The sequence below is a fragment of the Crocodylus porosus genome, unplaced genomic scaffold (assembly GCF_001723895.1).
Source record: "Crocodylus porosus isolate Cpor-Errol unplaced genomic scaffold, CroPor_comp1, whole genome shotgun sequence".
NCBI classification, from domain to species: domain Eukaryota; kingdom Metazoa; phylum Chordata; order Crocodylia; family Crocodylidae; genus Crocodylus; species Crocodylus porosus.
This window is the reverse complement of record NW_017728886.1, coordinates 223348152-223360344: the sequence shown is the minus strand read 5'-3', so window position 1 is coordinate 223360344 and position 12193 is coordinate 223348152. Positions and strand designations below refer to the sequence as shown.

General features: G+C 39.4%; 1 protein-coding gene across 5 annotated transcripts in view; it reads right to left on the bottom strand.

Annotated features, from left to right (window-relative positions):
- RALYL (RALY RNA binding protein-like) overlaps nucleotides 1–12193 on the bottom strand; it is a 678566-nt gene that overhangs the window by 90120 nt on the left and 576253 nt on the right. For all 5 annotated transcript variants that reach the window (XM_019549824.1, XM_019549846.1, XM_019549832.1 and 2 more), the window contains one exon: nucleotides 1543–1575. In XM_019549824.1, the coding sequence (XP_019405369.1) occupies nucleotides 1543–1575 (33 nt within the window). The remainder of the gene's footprint in view (nucleotides 1–1542; nucleotides 1576–12193) is intronic.

The following is a 12193-nucleotide window of genomic DNA, read 5'->3' as shown; positions in this document are numbered from 1 at the left end:
AAGAGAAGGCTGAGGGGGGATCTTGTGGCCTGTTATAAACTAGTCAGGGGGGATCAGCAGGCACTGGGGGAGTCCCAGTTCCCCCAAGCACTGCCAGGAGTGACCAGGAATAACGGTCACAAGCTGGCGGAGGTTAGATTTAGGCTGGATATCAGGAGGTGCTACTTCACTGTCAGGGCGGCTAGGGTCTGGAACCAACTTCCAAGAGAAGTGGTGCTGGCTCCTACTCTGGGGGTTTTTAAGAGGAGGCTAGAAGAACACCTTGCTGGGGTCATTTGACCCCAGTACTCTTTTGTGCCATGGCAGGGGGTCAGACTAGATGATCTACTCAGGTCCCTTCCGACCCTAGGAACTATGAAACTATGAGGAAAGCAATGAAATTAAGCAAGAACAGATTCAAAATTTGGAAATATTTAGACTGGTTTAATCAGCCTTTACACATCCTAAAAAAGGAGTAGAAAGATGACATATAGCTCTACACACTGGTTTAATTATCTGGAATCTAATATAGAAATACCCCAGTAAAAAGCAAAGGTGAAACTGCACCAGTATAAATTACATCAGCATGGATGTTATGTGTTTGCCAAATAACTGAGCATAGCCACTGGCTTAAGGCAAGTGGTCTCCAACAGCATAAGGTGAGATACTCAATAGTGCCTGCTGTGAACAACTATCCAGGAGAGCTGCTTTTCTGTCTGCTCTAAATCTTGGTTTAATTTAAACCTATCTACAAAGCCATGTGTGTTACACCAATGAAAATGTGCTCTCTCTCCAAGTCCTAAGAGAGTTAAACAGAGACAAGAGAACAAAAAGAGTGCTTTTGCAACTAAGAACCATAATAATGGAACGCATCCTTATGACCTATATTAATAATATAAAAACAAGTGCATTTTCCAAATGCTTTTCTAGAATATACAGGACTTAAAAATAATACTTTAAAACAACATTAATTACCTGAATTAACATACAGAATATTAACATTTTTAAGGAGTTACAAGGTTATAAGCAGCTATTAAAACACATACCAATATAAACACAGCTCATAACTAATTTTGGAAATATCTCATTTTTATATTTTATTTGAATGAAAAGAACAATTGAAATATTTTTTCTGTTATCCAATAATTTTAACTAATATTTTTTAAAAGAGGTATTATTTATTGTATTCAAAACAGTTATAACCATCACATTGAAATTCATACTAAATTAGTACAGTTAATATTTGGTGGTTTGGAACTGTTATTAAATGAATGAAATAGCCAACTCAAAACAAGAGCATACAATATTTAATCTGTCTTTAGATTTCCCTCTCCATCCATTTCAGTTAATCAATAAAAGCAAAACATTTTTGTTGGAGTTTGGAAGGAGGAGAAACAATGATCATTATCATGTATTAATTAATATCTATTCTTACTAAGTATAGTATAATAATGAACTACTATTTGCATAAGAGAACTTTTATGTTCAGTGAGATCTTATGAGGTCAATACATATTGCATAATGGTTAAATATATTTACACACATACATGCACAAGTACTCACCCAACGGACAGGAAAGGCTCCTTTGATTCAAGTCTGTTAAGTAAATAACAAATGTTTAAAAAATGTATATGCATATTGTATCTATCACAGTTAAACAATGGACTTAAAAGGGTTGAGAATTTATTGCATTTGATTTGGTAAATAAAGCACAATTTGGAAACAACAGTAGCATATTATGGGTCTAATCCAATACTCCCTGGATTTTATTTTTAAAGCAGCAGCAAAATTAGGGCTTGATCAAAACTAAATTGACCTGTAAATGTCACAGCTTGGAAAGGCTGTGGACAGGAAATGCAACAGAAATATTTTCATCCCTTTCATACTCCATATCCCCTCCCCCATCCCAGTGTTGCCTGCTGCATTGTTCCACCCATGCCTTCCCAGGCCCTGCTGCAGGAAGACACTTTACTCCATAAGCATTTTCTAAGCTTTATGCTTAAAGTTAGACATGTACTAAAGTACCTTTCTTTCCTGATCTGAAGCCTTCCATGCTATCACCCTTGATTTCGTGTTCAGCCACACAGCTCTTTGCAGAAAGTTATCACCTTTAGCTCAGGCACTTCAGGTAGACATGCCATGATGATGCTATGATATATCCTGGGTGCATCTACACGTGCACTTTACCGCAGAGCAGACTAATTCGTACCAGAGTAAAGCATCACCATCTACATGTGCGCTGGTATTAGGCCACAGTAAAGAAATTAACTCCATCTTAAGAAAGTATGGTTGGGACAGTACTATTTTATGCCAGGGTAATTTATTGTGATTAAACACATGTGTAGACATTGACCATGGGTGTAAAATGTGCTCAGCCAGCAGGAAGCCAAACTCATGCCTGCTGTCCAGACATGCAGTTCCACAGTTCAGTGCCCTCATGCCCCAGCTGGCCCCTCCGCCACCCAACACAGCCACACAGAGCCTGAGTCCCCTACCAACCTGGGCTTGCTTTGCCCTGGTTCAAATTGCTGCTCTCCCAGGCTCATGTGTAGATGTTGTGCCCAGGAGTACTTTACTCCAGCTCAAACTGCTCCAGAGTTTATTGCTTTGCATTAATTGCATGTATAGGTGCACCCTCATACTATTAACTAACTGCTTGTGAAGACTACTAGAATGTAAGTGAAAGCTCTTACTGACCTATTTGGAGGGGTCAAGCAAAATCTAAGTGATACACAGACTCTGGGCTGACACTCTGCAGAGGTGAATTTTCACTTGGCATTATAAAATCAGAGATGAAAAACATTTGACATTGTCTCTATAAAAACAAAGTAATCTTAGAGAAAGGCAGCATGTATTGATAATTCTGGAAATGAATATCTTCATTTTAACAACACCCAAAAACTGCACACACAGCAACACCAAATTACTCTGAAGAAGCATGAAAGGAAATATAATACAGGTACATCCCAAAAATCCAGAGAAGTAACAACAACAGTTTAAAATATAGTATACATACAGCAACTTTTTCATCAAAATAAAAATGAGGTTTGGTTTAAATGGTTATTACCAGCTAGCCAAAAGAGTGTTTTGGAAGATGTATTTATTACTGCACATTCTGAAGGCCAGTACTTTCAAGTTCAACACATTCACTTTAAATAATACTTGTCAATTTTTTGCAAAACATTTGTATCTCAAGAAGAGGTTTCTAAAATTACTGGTAGAAACACATACGTGCCTGCCTTCATCTGGATTCTTGGATTGAGATATTCTTTACATTTAGTTTACTAGGATTCAATTGTGAGATTTTTCTGTGGATTTTATTCATTTAGTAATGAGTAAGGAAAGGCCAAAAAGGATCCACAATATATTATCTGTATATTTTTATCTCCTTTCCAGCCTAGAAGTGTAGGATCTCATGTCTATATAGGAGCTGATCCTGTGTGAGTTCAGGACCAATTAGGAGGGGCGTGGCAGGGAGTAGATGGTTCTGCATTCATGTGCTGACATATACCATACTCCCCTCCCCTCGAAAAAACCTGTAACCAAGATAGTCTATAGTGTGATACTTCTTTTGGAGACACATGGACAGGAAGTAACATGACTGGAACCCATTATGTGAACATGTGGCCTTCTCCTACAGGATCTCTTGTTTTTGTGGGTAAGTCCTATTCCTATTGTGGGCACAACCATCAGTACGAAGCTCTGGTGATCTCATGGAATCTCCCTCTGCCCTATGTCTCCTGTGCACTTTTCCAAGTGAGGGGGAAACCTGGGTCTGAGAAAGTGTCTCAGGGTTTGGCCGCTAATATTTTTTCTTAACAAAACAAGCGCAAACTGAGAACTGAGAGCATGGGTGCATTTTTGTACAAAGCTTTTGCCCTATAATTGTAAAGAGGACAGAACTGTGATGTCAGTATTGAGATGGACATAGTCTGGAGGGTGTAATATGCAAAGGAAACATAGTGTAATGGCCTGTAGACAAAATAGTGCAATTAAAAATCTATTTGAAATCCATTCTCAAGATGGAATTCAATTTGCTTTAAACAGTTCTGCCCTATGTTTGACCCCTCTCCAGTATATTTGACTAAATGATTTTAGGTAATTTACTGCATTACTCCAAATTGTTTCAAATATCATAGGCAATAAGGTGTACGATTATCTACTGGCTTTTTATTTAAATTGGAAATTCAGTGTACACCAGTATGTTCTATCTCCTTCAGCGAAGGCATTCATCTATATGTATTAGTAAATCATAGTATCAAAAATTATCCAATGTTCTGAAGCATTCTTATATAGTTAAATGGGACACCACATTAAAAGAAATTTTGGTGGAAGAAATAGAAATGTTCCTCCAAGAGAAAAACCATTACAACATAACTGAACTTTCTTAAATATATATGCAAACCTAAAAAATGCAATTAATAAACAGAGAAAATAATACCATGATAATAGTAATGAAATTGGAGCTGTTCAGGATTTTTTTTTCCATTTAGATCCTTCTCCATCAAAAATGCCTCATTCTCAAAATTTCACTAAAATAAGCTAGTTTTGGCACAAGAAAGAGGTTAGTAAATAACCTCATGGTTACAAGTATTTCCCTAAGCCAAAATAGATTGGCATTGAGATCTCCTCTCTGCCTGATTCAGAGTCAAACATTTTTTAAAGGCATCCTATATTTGATATAGGACAGGCAAATTTTACAGGGGATGAAAACCATTTCCTACAAACTCGAAATGATGCATTGAAATTATTCATCATATAATTGCTGTATACCGGCAATAGAGTACCATCCAATGATATGGTGCCATGTTTTTAAACTTTTGAAATAAGGGTATTAGAACCTTTTTGTTTTGCAACATCCTTATCCCCTCAAACCTACAGTACTCATTGGAGAAAGTTTTATCTTGACAGCCCAGATACACTTTTTATAACACATTGCATTTTATGATTCTTCTGCCACTTAGTTGATTTATTCTCAATGCTGACAAACTTGATTCTCTGTTCACTCTTCTATATCTTTGACATGAAGTAGATACAAAAAGTTTTCAAAGTTTATGGAAAACCATTCATATGATACTATAACAACTGAACTGTAGTTGTGTGAATTCCTCTGTGATCTGTCAAAATCCTTTAAGAAGAAGGAAGAAAATGAGGTTTATGCTAAGCCTTTAACCTTCTTACATAATTGTGCCATTAAGATTACAGGCAAGATCCCTCTTTATATCTGGGACTGGACCCAAGGTACATAAATCAATTTCATTTCTTGCTAAAGCATCCCATCTCTCCTTCCATGAATCTACATAAAGGAAATCTGGATACACCACTGAAAAAACAAATACTGTAGAAGACAAATTGGTTTTCAGCCAAGTGGTCACCTAGGGTAATTTGGAATCTATATAAGTTTCCTGATGATATCTAGCTAACAAATAGGCAAAGAGCTTCAAATGTTGTAAAGCTCCAGATGCACTCCTCTGATATAGCAGTAAGCCGCTATCAAGTCCTCTCTCAACCTTCTCTTCTTTGTCTGTCTGGGATACACTGGTACTCTGACAGGTACTTAGCAACCTCTCACTTTCCTGGCTTGAGGGTATTGCTCATGAACTCTGGATCAAACTGATGACCAGATACATGGGTGGAAAGAGCCTTTTCATCTCAGCCAGACAATGCATGAACCATGAAGGGTAGGTATTTTCAGCTTGGTTTTTTTGGGGGTGGGGGAAGGTGAGGTTGGAGAGTGTGGGGTTTTTTTTGCCTGGGGCACGGTCCTCCTTTTAGACAGGTGTCAGGGTACATGTATACCTTACAGACTAACTTAATTAGAGATGTATAGTTTAAGGTTTTGTAAGCAGAAGGCTTACTTCATCAGATGATGTAAAGCACCTCTATCGGCAGTGCTTCCTTCTTTTACCACCGGCTTCCTTACCCTTTGTATTCCAATCACTGCTTTCTATTGGGCAGCTCTGCTTCCTTCACAGCATCTGATGAGGGGATGTAGAGGAGCTGGGGAGAGGAGGGCAAAGAGAAAGAAGTGGGGGCAGCAGAAGTGGAGTCAGGACAGAGTGGATGGGGGAAGCAGGTGCAAGGGGAGCAAGCCCAGGAGCTTCCCTTCTGCCTGGATTGAACCCAGATGCCCCACGTTCTGAAGAAGTAGGGCCATGGGTGGACAGGAAGCTGCCAGATGGGTGGAATCAGGCCTCTGCTACCCCACTGGGTTTCATAAGTGCCTGGCATCTCCTCACCCACATGCCCACCATGTTCCCCTGCCAGGGAGTCACTGGGGGAGCTGGTGGGTGAGCAGGAAACTACAGGGACCAACAGGGCAGCATGGGTTGCAGGGAGCCTGGGAGTAGGGAGGGAAGAGGAACTCACCACTGCTGGCTGGTGCAACAGTTCTCAGGCTGATGGGGGCAGCAGGGAAGAGATCCAAGCTGTGGGGAAGGATGATCCAAGGGATGGGGGGAGGGGGATTATCCAGGCAACAGGGGTGATCGATAGGTAATTTAACCTGCTCAGTAGGGGAGCCCCTGTCCCCCTTCCCCCCCAACCTAATACTTCAGCTAGAGAGCCAGTGAGCCAGGAGGCAGAGCAGACTTGACAGCTTCTACCTACCTCCTTGGTCTCCAGTCCTCTAGCTACAGGTCTCAGCTGTGCACATTAGAGAGGGTATTAACCCTTAACATGTGACTGTTCACAGCACATGCTAATTGTAACACAGCCTATCCTTCCTTAGAGTTAGCATGTGCTAACTGTAATGTACAACTACACCCTTTAGCATTCATAACCACTCTTACACATTTCAGTTTTGCAGTATATATTGATTGTTTCTAAAGTTTAACCATAAGGGAAAAAACAAAGGTTTATTTACAATAATAAACTTATCCATTTCTCCATCAGATTTTCACCATGTGGATTTATAATATTATCTCTGCATGTCATTTAGTTTCTGACTAGTAAGGTATGATAATTATATTTCTATCATAATCATCTGGCTCCTGCTGTACAAGTATCAGTTCATTTAACAGCAATAATTTCTTCCCAAGACATGGGGTAGAGTCATATTTTCACCTCAGTTCTTGGGAGATAACTTGTCTGAAAAGAATATGATGGCATAATTTGAAGTTGTCATGACTCACATCCATTCCCTTTTCTAGCGACAGAGAAAAAGACCACGTTTGCTTGTCCAGGAGAATTTTTTTGACCAGTCTCCAGAGCTACTTGCTAGGACACATCTCTGTAGTACCCAAGCACTCTAAGCAGACTCAGATTTTTAAAATGGACATTGTGCACTGAACCTGGCATGGAGTAAAGAATATCCGTATAATGATTCACATCAAGCTCATTTTAGTGGGTTGGCAGCTGTGTGCTGAACTAGATGTAGCACAAAAAGGGTTTTCAAGGTCAGCCCAAGATAAAACACATTTCATGCTTTTTAACATCTCTGTGACATTATATATTGTATAGTTTTGACAGATGTACAGATCATACACCAAGATATGGCTAATTTTGTACTGAACCTCTGAATCTAGTTGTACAATTTATATATACAGTTTTCAGAAGCTCAATTCCTCTATGGCTATCTACAAATATATTCCACTGGTGTTCCTAGGGAATTAATTATCTGAGTTTGACCAGTAGGAAACTTCTTCAGAATTATTTCCACAGGTGTGGATTGACAATAGTAAAGCAAAATATAAGACCATGGACTGCTTCTCCCAGACCAGTATTCAGCAACCTTTTCAAGTTGTGGGGCAAAATGAGCCAGATCAGGAGAGGTGGATGGATGCTAGGACCTGGCACATGCTGTACATGTATATCTTCTCTCTATGGTATTATGAGAAAAACTCTTACAACCACTGCTTTTTCTTAAAGTGGGAGAGTGATCACCACCAAAAGCCCCTGTGGCTAAAGCCCCACATCTACAGGCTCAATGATACGGCACTGTGGACCATAGATTGCCAGCCCATTCTAGACGACTGCCTCTTGTTTGTATTCATTCGGACTGGATGAAGCATGAGTCAGGCAAAGCTGGGTTTGATTCTACAGTAATGTGTACCTTGTCTTACTCAATAGAAAAGAATGCTGTTGGTATAACACAGAGGAATGTTTTTTTCCAATAAAGGGAGTTTAGCTAACCCCCACACAAACTTAACTAAAGTTGTGACTTGAGTATTAGGCAGGTAGAGAGAAAAAAAACGGAAAAGCTCTGGGTTATGTAAAGAACATCTAATGTAATATTTTCAGAAAGGTAGAAGTAGTGCATGTTATGATAATTACTCAAAGCAGCTTTGACTATTTCAGTATATATTTTGTACCTGTCATTTAATATATTTGGCTCTGTATACCTATAATTTGTCAATAAAATCTGGTTTTATTGCTTATGACAATCGGAATGGGGACATGGATTCAGTTATGTAAAAATGACCATTGCCAAGTTCTTCTGTGACAAACAGAACTCTCAGTTTGGGAGAGGCAAGTCCCAGATTTAGGGGTGATGGACTAGCTAAAAGTCACAGGTAAAAGATAATTATTACTTTCTGCCCGCACCATGCCACCCTTGAAAATGACTATGGAGTAAAAAGTGACCTAAACTGAACTTGCTCTGAATACCACAAATTTAAGGCATTGTGTTCCACTCTTGGCAAGTTTAGCTCTGAATTCTACAAGTGGAATTCTTGAAATATAAAGACATTATTTTTTTTGGATAAGGGACTTCCTCAGTATCAATTTCATTCACTAAACCGTACATAGAAAATATGTTCCATTTGGTGTCACCACCCAGCTAGCTAACGGAAGCAAAATCTAGAGAAAAACTGCAGCCCTACACTAGGATGTCAGTTTCTACCTGTTTATCTGAGGCCTCACTTGGAGTACTGTGTCCACAATGTAAGAAGGATGTGGACAGTTTGGAAAGGGTCCAGTGCGCAGTGACAAAAATGAGTAGAGGCTGAAAGAACTAGAGTTAGTTAGCCCAGAGATGAGAAGGCTGAGGGGGGATTTGATAACTGTTTTCAAATACCTGAAAGCCAGTTATAGGGAGGTTGGACATGGATTTTTCTTTGGAACCATAGCAGGCAGGACTAGGAGCCATGGCTTAAAACTGCAGCAGAGGAAATGTAGGTTGGAGATTCGGAGGATCTTTCTTGACTATGAGTGTAGCCAAGTATTGGAGCAGGTTGCCTAGAGTGGCTGTGAAATCTCCATTTTGCAAATTGTCAAGAACAGCTTGGACAGACAACTGGCTGGCATGGTTTAGTCAGGGAGGATCCTACCTTGAGCAGGGGGTTGGACTAGATGACCTTGTGAGAGCCCTTCCAGCCCTACTTTCCTACAACCCTGCTTGTTGCCCACTAATAGCTACTAAACACTGAACAAGCATCAAATACAACAGTGAAAGAGCATGACAGCATAATCAGCTGTCTTCTGCAGATTCTCTCTCTGACAACTTTAATTTTTTATGTCATCTAATTAGCTTTGCTTTGAATCAGCGTACGAGTCCCTAAGTCAATATGTACCCATCTGAACTTTTCCAGAATGAATTTATCAGAAAAGTTTGAATAAAATAGTGTTGACTGATCTAATGCAAACAATTGATATGAGTTTTCTGTATGGCTTTTCATAGTCACAAATAGATGAAGGTTAATGTCTGCAAGCCTTTTGAGTATTCCCAGGTAGAGGCTCAATCTTTTTTTCCCATCAGTGACACTATTAAAATATAAAAGTGAAGTAACTGGAGAAATGCTACACTAACAAGAGCTATAGTATAATAAGACAAAATGACATATATTTTGACATGAGTAGATACTTCTACATTGTTCATTTTCCAGAAGCCTTATAATCTTAAGCGTCTTCAGGAATCCACATCTTAAATTTCCATTAAAAAAAAAAATCTGCTTCAAGAAAAATTTTGGAAAGGCCAAGAAATTAAAAGAAGCTAATTTTAATGCATTTATCAAACAATAAATTGACGTTGGGACCCACTTGGATAGATAATGTGTTTGAGAAGAGACTACCAAGTCATCAGCTAATAAACTTATGGGACTATTTCACCACTAATTGAAACTGAACATTAATATTTTGCTATGTGGCACACAACCCAAGCTCTCCTCTCCTTATGCTCTTTATAGTCATATTCAATAACCCACTACCTCATAAACTCAGCAAGCTCTAAATCACTTCCTCTGATATTATTCACAATATTTTTAAATATAATATCCGACTGCTGTCCAAAAAATTACAACTTCCACTCATCTAACCTCCCTTTGTTTATTCATAGAACATTAAAGCTATAATGAAATCTCATATTTCTATTACCGTTTTCAGGCCATTTACACTGTGTCTGTACAGTGCAATCTTAGCAGCTCTGAGATGGAAATTACAAGTTCGTATACAATTAGGGAGTGTTTTGTTATGTGGCAGAGCACTCCCTTACAACTCAGATTGCCTGTTATATTGAACCCCTGGAAGCTTCATAAATTCTGACTTTTCTAATTTTAACGTGAAAAGTCTTAATGTTTGCTTCACAGGTTGGTAAAAACATGCATTGTTTGCTCTATGGGTTTCCTGTATGCCCCTATTTTAAAAGGCTCCTATAACATCATTAATAGCATAGTTACCATAATAATGTAGTTACCGTAATAATGTGAGTAGTGATACATATTACCATAAATATAGTTATTAACTATTTCTCCCAGGCCATGACTCTGATATAAATGTGTGTCACAAACAAGAATCTTCCTCTGCTTTTGCTTTATGTATTGTAACTATATGGTACTCCATATAAATCACGGCTGGAGAACTACAGAATAGGTTACTTTTACATCTGAGACTTGAGGAGGAAGATCCATTTTTTATTTTATAGAATCACAGAAAATTAGGGTTGGAAGGGGCTTCAAGAGGTCATCTAATCCACCCCCCTGCTCAAGACAGGACCATCCACAACCAGATCATCCCAGCCAAGACATTATTTAGCCGTGTCGTGAAAACCTCAAATGATGGAGATTCGACCACCCCTCTGGGTAACTTGTTCCAGTGTTTTACTACATTCCTCAAAAGACAATTCTTCCTAATATCTAACCTAAACTTCCCTTGCTTCAACTTGAGAACATTGCTCCTTATTCTGCCATCTGCCACTATGGAGAACGGTCTAGCTCCATCCTCTTTTGAACCCCCTTTTAGGTAGTTGGAGGCTTCTATTCAATCTAATTCTCCTCTACTCTAGACTAAATAAGCCCAGTTCCCTCAGCCTTTCCTCATAAGTCATATCCCCCACCCCTCTCACCATTTTTGTTGTCCTTTGCTGGACCCTCTTCAATTTGTCCATATCCATTCTGTAGTGGGGACCTCAAAAGTGAACACAGTTCTGCAGATGTGGCCTCACTACTGCTGAAGGCAATAATTGCTTCCCTTGACCTACTGGCAACACTCCTACCAGTGCAGCCCATTATGCTGTTAGCCTTCTGTGCAATGAGGGCACACTGTTGGCTTAAATTTAGCTTACGGTCTACTGTAACCCCTGGGTCCTTTTTTGGAGAGCTGTTGCCCAGCCAGTCAGTGCCCAGCCTGTACTGGTGCATGGGATTGTTCTGTCCTAAGTGCAGAACTTTGCACTTGTCCTTGTTGAACCTCATGAGATTACTTTTGGATAAACCCTCCAATTCATCTAGGTCACTCTGAATCCTAACCCTACCCTACAGTGTATCTACTACTCCCTCCAGCTTGGTGTCATCTGCAGACTTGCTGAGGGTGCACTCTATGCCATCTTCCAGTTTGCTAATGAAGATGTTGAACAAAACTGGCCCCAGGACCGACCCCTAGGACACTCCATTTGCTGCCAACTAGACATTGAGCCATTGATTGCTACTCTCTGATCCTGATGCTCCAGCCAGTTTTCTATGCACCTTACAGTCCATTCATCCAGCCCACACTTCCTTAGCTTGCCTGTGAGAATGTTGTGGGAGACCATATCAAAAGCCTTGCTAAAATCAAGGTATATCACATCCACTGGTCTCTGCTTGCTTGTTTGGCCTGATTTTCTTAAATTTCTTGAAAGGACAATATGCAACCAGGAAACAAAGAGTATAAGTTCCACATAAATAGGGGTTATAGTGTTTTTGCCCTCTAGAAATAAATAGATTGTATGATTGTTTAGCTAGACTGTTACTCCTTCATGGGTGAAATCTCAGATACATTAATAATTATATATAACTATAATAAT